Here is a 20,578-nt window from a genome sequence, read left to right on the forward strand (position 1 = left end):
CATAGGGAAGTCGTCCCATCCCCTTTATCATTTTCATCGCCCTTCTCTGTACCTTTTCTAATTCCACTATATCTTTTTTGAGATGCGGTGACCAGAATTGAACAGAAGGCCCAGTGTTTGCTTTTTTTTTTGCGTTTCTAATGGCAACATAAACACATGCCCATTAATATAAAAAATAGGAAAAAAACGTTTTTACGGCTATGGTAAAAATGCTTTAGCGAATGGAAAAGACCTGCATAAGGATGCAATATGGCCAGTTTTTACTGAAGCTTAGTAAAAGAACCTCTAAATGAACTGAACCACAGCAAAGCTGCACAGGTGACGTCAAAAGTTGTATAAAAAGATTGCCTTCTAAAATTCTTATCACATTATGCTCATTTTATTCCTGCTCAAATTGTTAGGGCTTCACTTCACTTAAAAAAAAAAAACCTCAAAAATAAAATAGCAGAAATAACTTCCAAAATATTTCTATTTCATTTCAAGCTGTGACTTCCAAAATCATGGAAACATGTTCAAGTTTTGACAAATTTTATTATTTTTCATTTAGAAATTGATTAAAACCTTATTTTTGACAAAAGCATGCCCTAATCTTATGGCCGGCTTTTGTGAGAAACAGAAAATTAAAAAAAAAGGGAGGGAAATCCAGTTGATAGCCGGCTAATACCGCGATTGAAACTCCCGCGCCGCTCGCTGCCAGCAAGAGGCTCCCTAGCTCTCGTTGGCAGCTTTTATGCTTTCCCCTGTAGCCCTGCCCCTTCTGGCTTCCCAACCAACGGCAAGGGGGTCTCCTGCCGCGTCATCTCAATCGTCGATGCCGGAAAGGAAGGGTCGCTCTGACGCAGGAGCTGCCAGGCAGCAGCCGCCATGTTATGTGCAGCTGCTCGGCATGCCCCTCGCCGGCCTACCTTTCTAATTAGTGGAAGCTGTTCTCTGGAGTAGTCTATATTTTTTTCAGTTTATGGATTAGCCACTACCTTTTCTGTATCTCAGTTTATTCAGATCAACTGCAATTAAATAATAACAACAATCATAATTCTTCTTTCTCCCTTCTTAACTCACTTTGGAAATGAAGCTTTACAGTGAATAAATGTGCATATCCATTCAGTCTCCAAGTAGCTTTAAGGACATTATAAGGTTCATTTTACAAAGAACATTTAGGAGTCCGTTTACTAAGTTGGCCGAAATGATCACTTTTTCAAAATCTGTGTATGTCTCTGAGCTGGTGAAATACCCGATACCCTCTTCACATAAATCTGTATTCCCATTATAAGAATGTGACTTTTTGCCCACCTAAGCCACATCCTGACTATGGTCATTTAAATCTGTGTGATGTGGATCTCAAAAATGTAAACAGTACCTTTCTTTTTGAAAATTTGCAGTATCAAACATATAAACGGCAAGTGACCGTACTCACTTGCAAATGCGCAGTGCAGACTTCCCTCTCTGTCCCGCCCTCGCGTCAAGACATCATGACGTCAGAGGGCGGAACAGAGAGGGAAACAGAGTCGAATTGTCGGATGCCGCTGCTGCCGCCTGGAAAGGAACATCGCGCAAAACAACCTCCACCCTCCCCCCCATCCCCACTGCCGCTCCCGCCCCTCTCCGTATCGGGCCCCCTGCACTGACCTGACAGCGCCTCTCACCTCCGTGTGGAAGCGCTGCAGGCAGCAGCAGAGCGAGGTGAGAGGCACTGTCAGGTCAGTGCAGGGGGCTCGGCATGGAGGGGGGAGGGAGCAGCAGCGATGACAGTAGCTGGACATGGGGGGAGGGCAGGGGGGAGAGGCCATGGTTGCTGGACTTGGGGTGAGAGCAGGGCACAGAGGAGGGTTGCTGGACATGGGGGGAGGGGGGAGGCCAAGGGAAAGAGGAGGGTCACTGGATATGGGGGGAAGGATCGGTGGACGGGGTGAGGCCAGGGGAGAGAGGAGGGCTGCAATACGCGCCCGTTTTTACGGGCTTAACGGCTAGTATCAAATAAATTGAACTTTGATAAAGGCCTATGTCTCGTAGCAAATTACTGTCTTCTTTGCTTATAAGCCCAACAGTCACTCACCTTGGCATCTCTAATGACATGGAACTTCAAACACTCCACAAGCTTGTTCTTGTTTTGTTTGTTAAACAAGAAATCCTGTCGTTCCTTGGGCAAGGCTTTGATAGTTTTATCTGAAGGCCAGAATAAGGTGACTGGCTTATGAACAGGATCACTGATGAGGCTTAGCAAGCCTGTGTCCTATATAGCATGGAAGATACATACTGTAGAATGAAATCTTCTATGAACAATCAATGCATAGATGATCCACCAGATAAACACATTTATCCTCATCATCCCTCCAGACCCAATGAGTGGGTAGTCGCTGAACCTTTCTAGGGTGATGTCATAACTCTAGTAGTTCTCAGTCTCCCTCTGCTGGTAGGAGTGCGCATACCCACTCATCAGGACTGGTCTGGAGGGACTCAATGAAAGAAAATTAGCAAGTAAGGTCTAATTTCTCCTTTTGGTTCCAAATGTGAAGACAATATGTAGTGAGGGATGCCATTATGAATCCCTTTAACATTTCTATTTATTTGTTTTCCATATTTATTGATGATTCACAACATCTCATGACAAATAAAACATAATACCATGTAAATGTGTGTCAACTTTTCAAAATGATTTCAAAATTACCCTTTGTTCGACACAGTTTGCTTAATAATGGGGGTGCTCAAGTACCCACAGCACCCACAAAGCTGGTGCCTATAATGAAATAGTGTGTAGATCATGGTATATACCCCTTGGCAAAAGTTCAATAAATTGGGCAGGGCCATATAATTTTCTGAGTGGATGAAAGATCCCACTGACCCATGCATATATTTTTTTCCCTGGAGAGGAATCCAAATCCGAAAATAGAAAAAAAAACCCCCACTTTAAATAAGTAAAACATTAAAACTAGAAAAATGGAAACTATCACAACTTTCTTCTTATGAAAAAAGCTAAAATTGTAAATGTGAAGTGCAAACAAACATCAATAAATTACAATTTTGAAAAAAATGGAGAAAAAAAAAACCTCGGTTGGCTGTGATCGTTATAAGAAGACATCAATACTGGTCCCATGCGGGAATACCAGTTCCTTTGCATATGCAGCTCACAGTATCGTTCATTGGTCAAAAAAATCCTTTAAAGTTTATAAAGTTCAAAAAATTACTCATCATTGCTTCTTTCACCTTCCAATTTATCTACATTCAGTAAGTTCCCTGAAGTGTCATGTTTAAATGTTATTTTCTTTTTTCTTTGAACTTGTAGTGCAAGTATTTTGAAGACTCTAATCCTATATAATAAAACGCACCTCCAACGTTCTGAAGCTGACTGCGTAGACATAAGCCTTGAGGCATTTGTGCTTTTGTATCCATCTCCTGAAATGATGATGTCTCCCACTTCCGGGTGCATCAGCAGCGACAGTGCCCAATCACAACATAGCAGCGCGAGCCAATGATCTGATCATGTTTCTGTGTGTGCGTCTGACATCAGACGCACGCACAGAAACTTGATCAGACCATTCAGCAAGCAACGCCGGCGCAGACGAGAAGAGGACTTCACCTGTCGGGGGTTGGGGTCCCCTGTCAGCACAGGTACGCGATGGCAGCGGGGGAGGGTTTTCAGCGGAAAGTGGGGTTGAGAGGGTCACGGCAGGGGGATCCAGGGGGTCAGTAACGCAGAGGGGAGGGTGTTGAAATTGGAGGGAGGGGGGAGTCTGTAACTTGGTGGGAGGGGCGTGAGGGGGCCTTGAACTGGAAGGGAAGGAGGGGGTGTGGGTCTCGGAGGGGACAGAGCGAGACAGCGAGGGAGGGTGGGGGATTACCTTGCTAGCGCCCGTTTCATTGCCTACCGAAACGGGCCTTCTTTACTAGTATATATATATTTTTATACAGTGTGGCAGTGTAGTAGGGCATTTAATTCCCCTGAAGAAGCCTGGGAGGTGAAATGGGTCGTCGAAGGGATTGCCCTCGCTGATCCACTGCTGAAGCTAAGTGTTTTTATGCTATCAACATATAGCAAATGATAGTAAAAACACAATAATAACATAAAAAAAGCATAAATATGTTGAAGTGAATGGTACATGAAGATAAATTGGAATGTGAAGGCAGGGTGAACAGTCAGATGACTCTTCCGTTGATTCTTTAACCTTCCTTCCTACTGACCGTAATGCATGAAAAGCAGTCAGCGCAAACAAAAAAAAGGTTACAGTCTCTGTTCTTTGTTTGCATCTGAAATTATAAAGTTTGTTTACCTGCAATAAACTGCTAAATATTGTGTATCCATTTCTATCTGCAACATCAGTAAGATTGTCCTAAAAACACAAAGAATTATAAATAAATTCACCCATAAAAACCCAGGAGAGGCTTGATATTCAAAAGGAATTATCCAGATAGGGCAGATAATTCTCATAGCCAGGGCTCTTGGGATATTCAGACAACTGGGTGGCGACTCCTAATGTGGAACCTTGCATCATTTAGCTATAGCTTGGGTTCTTCTTTGTTACATGCATTACTTTGCACTTGCCCACATTAAATGTCATCTGCCATTTGGTTGCCCTGTCTCATAAGCACATAAGCAGCGCCATACTGGGAAAAGACCAAGGGTCCATCAAGCCCAGCATCCTGTCTCCGACAGCGGCCAATCCAGGCTTCAAGAACCCGGCAACCCCCCCCCCCCCCCCCAAATATCTATACTGTATATATAAAAGGCAAGACCAACGTTCTATGAAGCCTCCAGCCGGAAGTGTGAAGCGCCAGAGATATCCGGTTTCCCCATGAGTGAAGGAAAACAGCATAGCACGAAATCCCTCTCTCTGTAACAGTGAAGGACTCAGAGGAGGGAGGGGAGAGGGGAGAGAGATGCCCTCATTCTCTCTGTAACACAAACACAGAACAGCAGGAAACGTAACACTGAAGGACTGGACTCCAAGGGGGGAGGGGGAGGGAGAGAGGGCAGAGGGCAGGGACACACACTCCCACATGCACACTCTGAAGAAAACCTTGCTAGCCCCCGTTTCATTTGCATCAGAAACGGGGCTTTTTTACTGGTCTATTTAATAATGTTCAATGGTCTCATAAGATCATCTTGCAATATTTCACAATCCTCTTGTGATTTAACAACTTTGAATAACTTTGTGTCATCAGAAAACTTAATCACATCCCTCGTTACTCCTTTTTCCAGGTCATTTATAAATATGTTAAAAAGCAGCAGACTCAGCACAGATCCTGAGGCACTCCACTATTCACCCCTCTCCATTGACAATACTGACCATTTAACCCTACCCTTTGTTTTCTATCTTTTAAACAGGTCTCAATCCACAATAAGACATTTCCTCCCATCCCAGCACTAATTAATTTTCTCTGGAGTCTTTCATCAGGTACATTATCAAATGCGTTCAGAAGATCTATCTACTCCATTCCCCAAGTCTATAAAGTTGGGTGGCCAACTTTACGTTTAGCGTGCAAAATTGAATACGCAATTTATAGAATAAGGTCAGTTGTGTGTATAACTTAATTAAATATTTGGCTGTTAATTTGGAGTTAACAGCCAATTATTGAATATAATTGGCCTTAATTATCAATAGTTGGCACCAATTAGCAGTTATTCATATAACCACCCTTAGTCGCTATTCTATAAACTGCATGCTCAAATTCCAGAGTACCCAACTTCAAAGAGGGCATAGACATGGGATGGGCATGGGTGGATCAGGGGCGTGTCGGGCAGGCATGCAGGTTATAGAATACTATCATTTATGAGTCTAACTGCCTAAAGTTAGGTGCAACCACTTACTAATATTAGGTGCGTAGATTCTAGAACAGTTGTTCCAAGCAGGGCCACCGAGATTCCCTGGGCCCGGTATGTAGCTGTCCTGTGTTTATTGTTGTTTACCTACAAGCAGGTATCTGGGATGTAGAACCTGCTATCTAGATAAAGCTTTATCTGGATAACGCCACTGAGAATAATTGCAGACCACCCTGGGGATATCTGGATAGCGCCAGGTGGTCTGGTTTGGGAGTCTGGGCGGAGCTGGAGAATATCTGGATAGCGATGCTAAATATTGCTGTTGCCCAGATATTGGTAATGGTCTGTGGCATTCTCAGATATTTAATGCAGACATCAGGGTAGCCAGACAACAGATTTTGGGTGGGTCTAGAAAAGAAGTGGGTGGGCACCAAGTGTTCTCCCCTTCACCCACCACCAAAACAAAATCTCAGCTGGCAGGAAAACGCTTCTTTCCACCTTAGCAGTCTGCAGCAGGCACGCGCTGAAAACTGAGCATACGCACGTGCTGGTATCGTGGAGAATAGCGTTTTCATTACCATCAGGGGGAAGTCTTCAGCTGGCGGAACTTGGGATCCCCACCTGCTACCGCTAATACATGTGCTGCTGTTGGGTGGGCCTGAGCCCTAATTGGGTGGGCCCCAGCCCACCCAGGCCCACCTGTGGCTACGCCACTGGCAGACATCCAGACAGTGGCTGGCAGTGATCATTTTGCAGACAGCATTTAAAAGAAACACCAGCTGTGGAGTTTAAGGATTGACCTGAACACAATTAAGACAAAAACCTTTGTCTCTGGGGTTTTATTTTTACCTGGACAATGACTTATTATAATCTTAACCAAAATATACCTCTTCCCCAATGAAAATAGCCAGATGGAGGCTGCTCCAGTTTAGATCATGGTTATTTTGATCCAAAAGAATGGAGGGGTCAATATTCAAACGGGATTCAACTCAATAGGAAGACTCCAACCTGGTAAAATCCTGATGGCCAGCTCCCAAACTGATATTTAGTTGTTCTTAGGGGGGAAGGTATCCAGGTGCGGTAAATGGTGAGTTTTTATCACACCTTGATTTGCCACAGGAGTCAGTAACTTGAGGCATGCTGATTAGCATGATAAAAAAACGATACTTGTGAGCCACCTTGCAAGCAGCATTATTCCAATGGCCCAGGAGCATCAGGGCTTCCATGCTCTAGGGTCATATAGAGTCCATGAGAGCTTCCCCCATCCTCCCTGATCAAGCACCCACTCCCCCAATCCAAACCCTCACCTCCCTGATCCAAGCCCCCACCCCCAATCACATCCCCAATCCTCCTGATCCAAGTCCCCCCAGCCCCCACCTCCCCAATCACATCCTCCACGTCCTGATCACATCCCCGTCCCCCAATCAAAGTGTCTCCGTCCCCTGAAAGGGCTTACCATTATTTTCATTGCTGGTGCAGTAGTCATCAAGCAGGAACAATCCCCAGTTGCTCCTGTCCTAGCTGGTACTATCTTCAAAATGGCACCCCTAGCAGTATTCTTGTGGTACAACCACTATAAGGAAACATGACCCCCCCCCCCCCCCCCTAGCAGAAGCTTAGCGCACATCATTCCAGGTCACATTTTGAGAATTACCCCCTTAGTGCCAATACTTAGTCTGCTAACCGTGTAGGTGTCCAGATAAAGTTTGACCAGCTAACAGTTACCCTAATTTTATCCAGGCACAGGTCTGAATATTGGCTAGCACCTACATAAATGACCTGGCTTCTGGATATAACTGGCATTTGGGTAAAAAAAATGCTGACCCCTGCAGGCTAGATATTGACCTGGTCGGTGCTTTTTTTCTAGGACAAATGTTGCCAGTACTCATGCAGAGCCAACCTTTGGGAGGGTGGGGTATCCAGGGCTTTTTTTTTTCCAGCTGGTAGGGTACATGCAGCCATGGAACCCAGAATAGCTCTAGATAGAAAAGTTGCTGCCTCTGAATGTGAGAGACACAGGTTGAAGCCTAGCTTTTTGCACCAATGGGGAGAAAATAAAATAAGTGGGGAGATTTTGAGTTAGAAATGTAATGGGATGGATAGGACATTTTGGAAGGCAGGAAAAAAGGTACCAGTGCACACAGGCTAAAAAAACCCTGGACCTGGTGCTCTTTTGAGAAGGTACACAATCAGGTGAATTTTCAAAAGAGAAGGGCGCCCATCTTCAGACACAAATCGGGAGATGGGCGTCCTTCTCGCAAGGTCGCCCAAATCGGCATAATCGAAAGCCGATTTTGGGTGCCCTCAACTCCTTTCCATTGCGGGGACAACCAAAGATCCCGGGGGCTTGTCGGCAGTGTAGCGAAGGCGGGACAGGGGCGTGCTTAGGAGATGGGCCTCCTCGGCCGACAATGGAAAAAAGAAGGGCGTCCCTGATGAACACTTGGCTGACTTTACTTGGTCCATTTTTTTTCACGACCAAGCATCAAAAAGGTGCCTGAACTGACCAGATGACCACCGGAGGGAATCGGAGATGACCTCCCATTACTCCCCCAGTGGTCACTAACCCGCTCCCACCCTAAAAATAATCTTTAAAAATACTTTTTTGCCAGCCTCAAATGCCATACTCAGGTCCATCGCAGAAGAATGCAGGTACCTGGAGCAGTTGTAGTGGGCGCAGGGTACTTCAGGCAGGCGGACCCAGGCCCATCCCCCCCACCTGTTACACTTGTGGTGGTAAATGTGAGCCCTCCAAAACCCACCAGAAACCCACTGTACCCACATGTAGGTGCCCCCCTTCATCCCTAAGGGCTATGGTAGTGGTGTACAGTTGTGGGTTGGGGGGGGGGTTGGGGGTTCAGCACCCAAGGTAAGGGAGCTATGCACCTGGGACCTTTTTCTGAAATCCACTGCAGTGCCCCTAGGGTGCCCGGTTGGTGTCCTGGCATGTGAGGGGGACCAGTGCACTACCAATGCTGGCTCCTCCCACGACCACAGGGCTTGGATTTGGTCGTTTTTGAGATGGGTGTCCTCGGTTTCCATTATCGCCGAAAACAAAACAACCTAAGGACGACCATCTCTAAGGTCGACCTAAATTTCATGATTTGGGCGTCCCCGACCGCACTATCGAAACGAAAGATGGACGCCCATCTTGTTTCGATAATACGGGTTGCCCCGCGCTTTTATGGGGCCATCCTGCGAGGACGTCCTCATGAAATCTTGGGCGCCCCGTTCGATTATGCCCCTCTACGTGTTAATTATTTAGACCTGTGAGTCCACTGAACCTGAAGAACCCTCTAAACTCCGAATCCACAAAAGAACTTTTCCAAGGGTCTTCTGTGAATGGGTTTTTGCTAACGTACTCTTAGTTTTACTATTTAATCTTCTAATTCAATTCAGGCAGTAGGATGTTTGTGTACGTACCAGTTTTGGATAGGCAAAATATAATTTCTTCTGAATGACTTGCCTCTTCTGAGGGACTAGCAATTTATCTACAACATGTATTATACCATTTGTATGAAGCAGATCACTGGTTATTATCTTTGTTTTGTTATTCAAATACACCATGTCCTGTAAAATAATAAAGAAAGAAATTCTCCTGAGAAAAATGCAGCTGACAAATATGTGGTTGTATTATTCAAAATATTAACCTGCCTCTTTCTTGGTTCCTGTTGATTATGGTCTTATGCTCTACCTTCATTCACAACTAGCTGGGGATTTTTATTCTATTACCACCAAATATATGCACAGACTTCCTGTTGTCTTGGAGCTTTTGGATAGACTGTATTATGAAGGCGTAGAGGCACAGGTGTTGCCGAATAGGTGCAACATATGTCTCTTTCTAGCTTAGGGGTCCTTTGGCCTGTGGTAGTGTTTTGGGTGCACGCAGAATCATTTTTCAGCGCACCGGCCAAAAAAAATGCCTTTTTTAAAAGTTTTGCCGAAAATGGACGTGCGACAAAATGAAAATTTCCAGCCATTGACCTAGCGGTAAAGTCTCACGCAGTAACCGGGCGGTAATGACCTATGTGCGCCAAATGCCGCTTGGCGCGCACCCAGTACTCACGTCTAAAAATAATTTTTCAGATGCGCGTATCGGACGCACGCCAAAAATGAAACTACAGCAAAAGCCACGCGGTAGCTCCATTTTGGTGTGCGTTGGGCATGCATAGACACTTACGCGGCTTAGTAAAAGCGCTCCTTAGGTAAGTTTATCATGTAATTTTTGGTCTACCTAGGAGAAGGAGAAGAAGGAGGACCACTTGGAAGACAGGGTCAGCTAAGGATTAACTCACATAGACCAGAAGAGGAGCTACAAAGGATACTAGAACTTCAGGTGACCACCTGAACTTGACTGGAAAAGGATTTGGGTCTCCTTGTTTGTTGAAGAACTACAGCTTACCAAAGTCATCTGCTCTATATGTTCCTCTTTTATTTAAGATTTATGCTGATGTACTAAAATTCTAAGACCAAAACTGAGTGAGCTTGACATTTTTTCTTTCTTCTGATTCAGACTTACTCATCAAGATTTGGTGTGATAACTCCTTGAAGCAGGGGCATAGCCAGACAGCAGATTTTGGGTGGGCCTAGACAAGAAGTGGGTGGGCACAAGTGTTCTCCCCCCCTCCCCCACCAACTTAAAAAAAAATATCTCAGCTGGCAGGAAAACACTGCTCTCTACCTTGGCAGCCTGCAGCAGGCATGTGCTGAAAACTGAGCATGCACAGTTGCCAGTATCAGCAGCTTAGGAAGCTCAGACTTCTGAAGTGGAGAGCAATGTTTTCAGCACCATCAGGAGGAGGTCTTCAGCTGGCGGAGCTTTGGATCCCCACCAGCTACCACTAAATGTGTGCTGAGCCCTAAGTGGGTGGGCCCCGGCCCACCCCGGCCCACCTGTGGCTACGCCACTACCTTGAAGCTTGAGCTCTGGAAAAGTATTCCCCCCCTCCTATCCAACCAAGGCCCCAGCAGTATGGGGTGTAGCATTATCACTTATACTTCCATCCTGACAGAGAGCATGAGGAAGAGTTACATTCTTATTAACCCCAAGGCTCCCATCCCATCTGCAACAACACCAGCAAGAGTAACTCAGTCCAGGAATCAAAATAGAGACCTTCCACATGGAAGAACATAGTACTTCCCACTAACCCACTAAAGCAGACCTGACCTAATAAAGTTTGATTTGTTTTCATTTTGAATAAAATGTGCATTACTATTTATTATGGTCCCAGTCCTTTCCATGATTCCTTTAATCAGTTACTTACATTTTTTTTCTTTTGTATCTTTATTTTTTATTGTATTTTGCAAAGTATACATAACAAGAAGCACAGTGAAACACTAACAAATCCTTAGGAATACTATTTAGTTTTCTATGAGTAGCTCCTTACTTTTTTATTTTTAACTTAGCTTTGGGACCCTTTTGCTAAACCGTAATGCGCGGTTAACGTGCAAGAAAAGGCTTACCACAAAGGGGGGAATGCTATACATGGTGCAGAAAAAATTGGTGCCGAAAAAAAATGCCATTTTATTAGCCTTGCTTAACGTTAGGTGTGGTTTATAGAATAGCGCTTAGACACTGGGATCGTGTGCAAATTCAGGCATGTCCGTTTGCACCGATGAAAATGTGGTGGAAATGAACTGCAAAAAAACGTACAAACAGAGCCCCAATTACATGTGTATTCAAAACCACGCCTACGCTCTGCTCTGAAAACGCCCATGACCCTCCCGTTTCTGCGCCCCCCTTTTTTTGAGTCGTGCATAAAATTTAGGTGCAGATTCCACACCTAAAGTTACGCACATACATGATAATGAAATGTAATTATTGCCAATAATTAAAAAGCCAATTATTGACACTAATTGATTCATTATTCAATTAAATTCCATGTGCAAATTGGGAGCACGTCCAAATTTGCACCTGGAATTTTTGACAGCTTTTGTAGAATCTGCGGGGGGGGGGGGGGGGGGAATGCATTAGTAAGTGCCTTGTTTTTGCTCGCTAAAGTGCTTATTTTCGAAGCATATGGATGTCCTAAAATGCCAAAACAGATGTCCATGTGCTTGAAACATCCAAATCTCAAGGGAAGGAAATGGGAGGTCCATAGTTAGACCTGTTTCCTTCATGGCAAGGGTATAAAAAGGTGCTCTGGTTGAGCAGTTGGCCAATGGAGGGATTAATGCATGACACTTCCTTAATCCCCCAGTGGTTGGTGTCCCCATCCTTCTCCCCTGAAACCGAAACTGGAAAGGAATACCAGACGCTGTGACAGCTTCAGGCATTACAGGCATTCTGAACAGCACAGCATGCAGATCTGAAGAGTAGCCTAGTGGTTAGTGCATTGGGCTGTAAACCAAAGGACCCAGGTTCAACTTCCTCAAGGAACAGAAAAATACTTATTGTATCTTAATATATAAGCCACCCTCAAGCATATTGAAGTGGTGTACATTCAGGTACAGTACAAAAAAAAAAGAGTTAAAGTGAGATTTGAACCTGGATCCCTTGGTTTACAGTCCAATGCACTAACCACCAGGGCCGCAGAGAGACTAGGCCAGGCCTGGGGCAAGGCCGCCCCACCTCTGCCCCGCCTCCGTCACCCGCTGCTGCCGCCCCCGTCGTCGTCCCCGACGCTGCCGTCCCCCGTCGCTCCCCCCGCCGCTGCAGTCTGCGGTCTCACCTGCCTGCCTCCACGGCTCTGGGCCCCCTGCATTGAAAGCGGCAGTCGCAGATCGCCTCTCTTCTGGCCTTCCCTCCCTGTGTCCCGCCCTTGTCTGATGTAACTTCTGGTTTCCGCGAGGGCGGGACACAGAGAGGGAAGGCCAGAAGAGAGGCGATCTGCAACTGCCGCTTTGAATGCAGGGGACCCGGAGCCGAGGAGGCAGGCAAGTGAGACTGGGAACTGCAGCACCGGCAGCCTGACCCTGGCGCCGGGCCCTCCTTGGAGGCCTGGGCCCGGGGAATTTTGCCTCCCCTGCCCTCCCTCTCGGCAGCCCTGCTAACCACTAGGCTGCCCCTCTACTCTGCATGGATATCTGTGTAGCATTTTCTAAGAATGCTACCATACAGATATCCATGTCCCTTGTCGTTCCCATCACTCTCATAGTTTGAATGTTTCAGGGCCCCTTTTACTAAGCTGTGTAGGCACCTTCGTGTGCCCAATGCGCGTCAAATTGGACTTACCGCCCAACTACCGTATGGCTCTTGTGGTAATTTCATTTTTGGCGTGCGTCCGCTACGTGCATCTGAAAAATAATTTTTATTTTCGGATGCGCGTAGCGGACGCACGCCAAGTGGCATCTGATACGCATAGGTCCTTACCATCCAAATTCTTTACCGCTAGGTCTATGGCTGGTGGTAAGGTCAGAGACCCAAAATGGACGTGCGGCAAAATAAAAATGGCCGCACGTCCATTTTCAGGGAAAAAAAGAGCCCGTTTTTACAGGCGCGCTGAAAAATGATCCTGCGAGTGCCCAAAAACCCGTGCCTACACTACCGCAAGCCACTTTTCAGCACACCTTTGTAAAAGGACCCCCTTAGTTTGTAGTATGGTGATGTCAGTCTCACGAGTGCTAAGTTTGTAGTCAAAAAGGTAGTGGAACTGGGATAGGGGGGCAAACGAACCAGGGGCAGGACTAACATAGTAACATAGTACCGTGAGTAACATAGTAGATGACGGCAGAAAAAGACCTGCATGGTCCATCCAGTCTGCCCAACAAGATAAACTCTTATATGCTACTTTCTGTGTATACCTGACCTTGATTTCTATCTGCCATTTCAGGGCACAGACCGTAGAAGTCTGCCCAGCAATAGCCCCACCTCCCAACCACTAGCCCCGTCTCCCACCACCGGCTCTGCCACCCAATCTCCGCTAAGCTTCTCAGGATCCATTCCTTCTGAACAGGATTCCTTTATGTTTATCCCACGCATTTTTGAATTCCGTTACCGTTTTCATCTCCACCACCTCCCGCGGGAGGGCATTCCAAGTATCCACCACTCTCTCCGTGAAAAAAATACTTCCGGACATTTTTCTTGAGTCTGCCCCCCTTCAATCTCATTTCATGTCCTCCAGATCTATTGCCTTCCCATCTCCGGAAAAGGTTCGTTTGCGGATTAATACCTTTCAAATATTTGAACGTTTGTATCACATCACCCCTGTGACTAAGGACAGAAGAAGAGATTAATTAGGAAGCAGTGACTGTTCTCTGCTCTGCTTCCTGCTCACCCCTTTATTCCCTGCAGGTGGCCTGGAAGGGAGGGACTGGAGAAGAAGATTCCAGTAGGAAAAGAAGTGGTGGAACTGTGTTCCATGCAATTCCCCCCAGAAAGTAAGCCCTGGCTGCATCTCACATATTTTCAAACAGGAAATCTGGACTTCTTTCCTGTTTGAACATACATGTGTGATTCTGATGTGCACGTCTCTATTCTGATTCGGGCGTCCTTTCAAAAATGCTCCTCTAAGTGTGACACTCCTGACATCACTGTCAAAGAAAAAAAAATGTGTTTTCTAGATGTGGCAATACCTGGTGGTAGTAGAATTGATGAAAAACATGTTACAAAATAACAAAATTACTGTGATTTACATATTGAAGCAGAATGACTTTAGAGCAAAAAAAAAATCGATGGTAATACCAATTCTGATTGGAGCTCCTGGAGTCGAATTGGACTCCCTAAATACTTGGAAATTTTAAAATTTAAAAGACACATCCCCATTCATTTGCTAAAAACTACCCTACATGGAATGGCATACAATTTGCACTGATATTTCTGATTCCCTGGTCCTTGAGTTGGACCAGAATTAGTAGCGTTTAAAACCAATGTTAGTTGTACTGTGCCAGACATGATCATATTAGTAGCTTCAAAAAATATTTATATATAAGCTTCAGATGCTGAGTGGAAGAAAACGTATTCATGGTGAATCCAACAGGGCTGGATATGATCCTTCCAACTTCATTTCAGCACTTACCCACCTCAGCAGGCCTGTTATAAGGGGTGGGCTGGGCAAGCAGGGGTAACCACTTGGTGAGAGCACCAAAACCAATCCGTGCCCTGGGCACTGATTTGTGAAAGAAATGCAAAGCATCTCAACCCAGGCTTAAGCCACATCCTAAGAAGTAAGTCTTGTGTTACCTAAACCGGATAGATTCAGTTTTTCACCTTTTTGCTATTTCTTTTACCTGTGAAGATGTGATTTGGATAGTTTCTCCTTGCAGAGAAGTGACTGTCGTCATTGACGTCAGTTCATTAATGAAAAGCTGATTACAGGCCACGATATGGTTTCGGAGGATCTGAGGCATCAGTCCTATGAGTCTCCATACACTTATCTAGGAGTAAAAAAGGAGTTTGGAAATATAGAGAAATCAAGGCTCAACGATCCCAGCAGTTTCCTACGTTCATAGTGATGGCAATTTTCAAAAGCCATTTTCCCAAGCAAATATAGTGGGGCTGATGTTCAAAGCGATTTAAGTAGCCAGGAGAGGCCTGTGTGGGGCTACCTGCTGATATTCAGTGACACTTAGGGCTCCTTTTACAAAGCGATTAGTGTGCGCTGAATGCGAAGAACCCCATGAGAACTGAATGGGCTTCTTTGCATTCAGCGCATGCTAATCAGTAGCCCTGCTTCATAAAAGGAGTTGACGATACTTTGAAACCCTCTGCTCAGCGTGCTGCAGCAGCAAAGAAAGCAAATAGAATGTTAGGCATTATTAGGAAAGGAATGGAAAATAAAAACCAAGATGTTGCAATGGCTTTGTATCGCTCCATGGTGCGACCGCACCTTGAATACTGTGTGCAATTCTGGTTGCTGCATCTCCAGAAAGATATAGTGGAATTAGAAAAGGTACAGAGAAGGGAGATGAAAATGATAAAGGGGATGGGATGACTTCCCTATGAGGAAAGGGTGAAATGGCTTGGGCTCTTCAGCTTGGAGAAAAGACAGCTGAGGGGAGATATATAAAATATCGAGTGGAGTGGAATGGGTAGACGTGAATCGCTTGTTTACTCTTTCAAAAAAAATACTAGGACTAGTGGGCACGCAATGAAACTACAAAGTAGTAAAATTAAAATCAATCTGAGAAAATATTTCTTCATTCAATGTGTAATTAAACTCTGGAATTTGTTGCCAGAGAATGTGGTAAAAGCAGTTAGCTTAGCAGGGTTTAAAAAAGGTTTGGCTAGTTTCCTAAACAAAAAGTCCATTATCCATTATAAAAATACACTGCTTATTTCTGCAGCAGCATAAAATATATTGTACTGTTTTGTGATCTTGCCAGGTACTTGTGACCTGGATTGGCCATTGTTGGGAACAGTATACTGGGCTTGATGGACATTTGGTCTGTCCCAGTATGGCAACACTTATGTACTTATTTACTTATGTAATATCTGCACTGACCACTATACTGAGAACCAGCTATTTTGTGGGCAGTCCAGGGGCGAAGCTGGCACTTATGCGGTTAAGTGATATTCAGCACTTAACTGCCCAAGTGACCAAATCAGATCACATAAAACATAGTCCTATCTTTATGCAGTATTGCTTAGGTGGTTGAATGCTGAATATCACATTTAACCATGTACGAGATAGCCGACTGCATAAACCCAGATAGTCAATGCCGGTGTCTGGATATGGCCGGGCATTGAATATCTGAGAATAAAGTCGGCGGCAGCTAAAAAAAATGCTCAACATTACTGGTGGAATATCTACCCTTGGGTCTGTGAAACTTGCTCTTCACATGGCTAAAGGTGAAAAGGCTTAATTGGGGTGACAGGGGCTGGAGATGGCATCAATATACACGGTTTTGCATTTTCAAACAAGCATGCTGTTTTGAATAAAGGGGGGAAATTCTGCAAATGGCACCAAAAAAAATCATGCATAAGTACATAAGTATTGCCATACTGGGAAAGACCAAAGGTCCATGGAGCCCAGCATCCTGTTTCCAACAGTGGCCAATCCAGGTCACAAATACCTGGTAAGATCCCAAAAATGTACAAAACATTTTGTACTGCTTATCCCAGAAATAGTGGATTTTCCCCAAGTCCATTTAATAATAGTCTATGGACTTTTTCTTTAGGAAGCCGTCCATGCGGTTAGCGTGATTCTATAAACTGTACCTAAAGTTAGGCGTAGTTTATAGAATATGTGCACGCACCCTTTTTGCAACTAAAATGTAGACACACCCATTTAGGTCACCTAAAACCAAGCCTAAATATCTGCACCTGTTAGGCACGGATCAGGTGTATTCTATAAGAGTGCGCATAGTTTTTTGAAAAGCCCACAACCTGCCCATTCCACACCCAAGGTCGCGCCCCACATTAGAATTTATGCACACCATATTATAACTATGCCTAGAAAGTTGAGCGTGTTAATTGTCGGTGCTGATTGGCTTGTCAATAAGTTAATCTGTGTGCGCAATTTGGCCATGTGACCAAATTAACTTACACAACTTAAGGCGACACATATAGAATTTGGGGGAAAGTACATACAGAAAAAGAAATGCAAATTTCTGTGGCTACTTTTCACTAGGACAATTTTCAAATAGTACGTAGACTCCTACTTTCCTTTTGAAAAGTGATTCAAAGTCCTCAGTAACAAGTACCCGCAGACTTTGTAACCATGCAGGCAGTTATGAAAATGGCCCCAATATAATGTATTTGTTTTCGTACCTGTGATTCCCTGTCGAAAGCATCATTGCTGGGAGCAAAAACAGTAAAAGGGCCTGAACCAGAAAGATCCCTGATACCACTGGACTGGAGACAGCAAAAGAAAAAAAAGCAATTAAAATCACTGGAAACAGATTGCTCCATTTCCGGTTAGCTAATGTAATGGATGCTGTAGGACATTTCTCTAATGGGCCCTTTTACTAAGACGCGTAGGCGCTTATGCGTGCCTAACAAACAGCAGTTTTGAGTTACTGCCCAGCTACTGTGTGGCCCTTGTGGTAATTTCATTTTTGATGCGAATCCGCTACGTGCGTCAGAAAATATGTTTATTTTCTGGCGCACGGGTGATAATTGGCATTTTACGTGTGTAGACCATTACCGCTCGGTCACCATCTGAGACCTTACCGCTAGGTCAATGGCTGGCGGTAAAGTCTCAGACCCAAAATGGACATGCGGCAATTTTCATTTTGCTGCACATCTATTTTTGGCAAAAGTAAAAAAAAAAAAAGGCATTTTTTACAGGTGTGCTGAAAAATGATTCTGCGCGCACCCAAAACACGCGTCTACACTATTGCAGGCCATTTTTCAGTGCACCTTAGTAAAAGGGCCACCGAAATGTTGAGCCAATCAATTGCCGTAAGTTAAAGCCAGTTATATTGTAGAGCATGCAATCTGCCTGAAGTCCACTAGGTGACACTATTCCATTTTAGAGGTTCAAGTATTGAATGCTGCTTATTGTCTGTTCAGTTGATGAAAAGTCCTGTATGCTGAAAAAAGTTCTGTTTTGGATCAGTGCATAATCTTGCTCTTGTGCTTAAACAAGCTCACTCTGTAATGCTAAACTCAATGTAAAACAAAAACAACACTGTTACATAAAACAGAAGAAACGCAAAACATTTTTATAAAGTTGTTTTGTCTAGAAAGATCTAGAATGACATATCCCCTTGGATCTGGATGGAAAGTGTTCAAAACCGTCTTACCTGCAGATAATTATGAAACATGGATGTGTTAGGATTCTTAGGAAGTTCCTACAACAAAGAACAATGAAAAAAGATACATAAGTATCATTATAATGCAAGCCACTCATACACTATAGGGTAGGGTTACCATATGGCTCCAGAAAAAGGAGGACGGATTGAGCCAGCCGGGTTTTACATCCATTGCTTTCCATTGAAAGCAATGGAAGAGTAAAACCCGGCTGGCTCAATTACTTCCATTGAAAGCAATGGAAGTAAAACCCGGCTGCCTCAATCCGTCCCCCTTTTTCTGGAGCCATATGGTAACCCTACTATAGGGTTATTTATGCCTTCAGAAGAGCATATTTATATTAGAAATGAACTTTCTAGTTCTCCTACTGATTAGGATATGCTGCCATGACTTCTTGATTATCTGGTTACGTTACTAGTAAGTTTAGCACGAAGTGGGCTTATTTGAAGAAAAAGGTAATGGTATAATGGATCGGAAGTCAATATTAGACAGTTGTTCTATGGTAATTACAAATGTTAGATCTGAATTGTTTATTAGATGAATTTGCTATACCACCTTTCTGATAATAAGGTCAAAGCTATTGTGCTCTAAGAAGCTTTCCAGCATTGGCACTTACACCTGGAGAAACAGTCATATTCAGAACAACATCACGAAATAAGTCATGTTTATAGTTAAATGAATGAGCCTGAGTCCCTGGCGTTTTACACCCTTTTTCTATGTATTGAATAATCCCAATGTGGAAAGATTTGCTGTGCGGCCTGCAGAGTGAGCTTCTGATTCTCCCGAACAAGCGCCCTCTTTGAATAAAGAATAATCTCTCTTCATTGGTTTAATATTTTACTATAACTACACGTTTCGTCAAGGGAATATTCAAAACAAATTACAGCATCTATAATTTCTATTCTGTCTATTTTGTCTGTCTACTGTGCTGTCACAGCTCTCACTTGAGCAGTGGGGTTCTAGTGTTTTGGGTTCTATTACTTCTGTTGAAAGTCTGCTCTTGCATTCATTTTGGGTTTCTGTCCGTTGACCTTTTGCCTTTCAGTATTTCATTCTTTGGAAAGTGCTACCTACTTATGGAAACCTGCTAGGTAGTTGAATGCTTATATCAGGTCTCCCTTTCCTTTCTTCCTCCTAGCCCCTTCAGTCTGTCAGCGTATAGCTTCTAGTGCAGGCCATGGACCATTCTGATGGCTAACCAACATCCTTCCAGCAGATTTTGTCTCCAGAATTTAGCACTCAAGGTGAGGTCTCATCAGAGACCTATAGGAATGGTCATTTATATTAAGTCACTGAATTGATCAGTAATCTCTCTATATAAAAGGCAACACCAATGTTCTATGAAGCCTCCAGTCGGAAGTGTGAAGGGGGCGAGATATCCGGTTTCCCTATGAGTGTCTGCCCCGCCCTCTCTGTAACACAGTCAGTGAAGGAAAACAACAGAGCACGAAATCAAATCGCTGGCTCTGTAACAGTGAAGGACTCAGAGGGGGGAGGGGAGAGAGGCCAGAGGGCAGGGACACACACACTCCCACATGCACACAGAAGAAAACATTGCTAGGCCCCGTTTCATTTGCATCAGAAACGGGGCTTTTTTACTAGTGTGTAATAATAAGCAAATGGATGAAGGTTTATAACTAGTATTTCTCTGAGATGGGTTTATAGGTAATGCATTTGATATACTGACTTTTTGTGGTAGAACCAAAGCGGTTTATATATTGTATACAAGTACTTTTTGGGCTCACAATAAGTTTTTGTACCCGGGGCAATGGAGGGTTAAGTGAGATAGACCATCCTTTGCTGCAGTAGGGAATTCATTTGCTTTGAGCCTGGCAGTCCTACTATTCTGATAAGTGAGGGAAGGTAGCTGGAAGTGCAACACAGACATTGGTATTATGGTTATCTGGCTGCCATGCTAGTGTAGCTCGATATATAGAAATAAAGACTAATAAATACATTGTAGGTGAAACCTTTTTATGGGGGGAAAGGGAAATGGGACTTGATATACCACCTTTCTGAGGTTTTTGCAACTACATTCAAAGCGGTTTACATATATTCAGGTACTTATTTTGAACCAGGGGCAATGGAGGGTTAAGTGACTTGCCCAGAGTCACAAGGAGCTGCAGTGGGAATCGAACTCAGTTCCCCAGGATCAAAGTCCACTGCACTAACCACTAGGATACTCCATG

General features: G+C 44.2%; 1 protein-coding gene across 1 annotated transcript in view; it reads right to left on the reverse strand.

The window, feature by feature from the left end:
* STAB2 (stabilin 2) overlaps positions 1–20,578 on the reverse strand; it is a 270,647-nt gene that overhangs the window by 70,145 nt on the left and 179,924 nt on the right. The window contains exons 46-51 of the mRNA XM_030214413.1: positions 18,383–18,430; positions 17,406–17,489; positions 14,924–15,070; positions 9,179–9,325; positions 4,266–4,325; positions 2,054–2,230 (exon numbers count right to left, since the gene is read on the reverse strand). Of these exons, the coding sequence (XP_030070273.1) occupies positions 2,054–2,230; positions 4,266–4,325; positions 9,179–9,325; positions 14,924–15,070; positions 17,406–17,489; positions 18,383–18,430 (663 nt within the window). The remainder of the gene's footprint in view (positions 1–2,053; positions 2,231–4,265; positions 4,326–9,178; positions 9,326–14,923; positions 15,071–17,405; positions 17,490–18,382; positions 18,431–20,578) is intronic.

Source organism: Microcaecilia unicolor, chromosome 9 (genome assembly GCF_901765095.1).
Source record: "Microcaecilia unicolor chromosome 9, aMicUni1.1, whole genome shotgun sequence".
Classification (NCBI taxonomy): domain Eukaryota; kingdom Metazoa; phylum Chordata; class Amphibia; order Gymnophiona; family Siphonopidae; genus Microcaecilia; species Microcaecilia unicolor.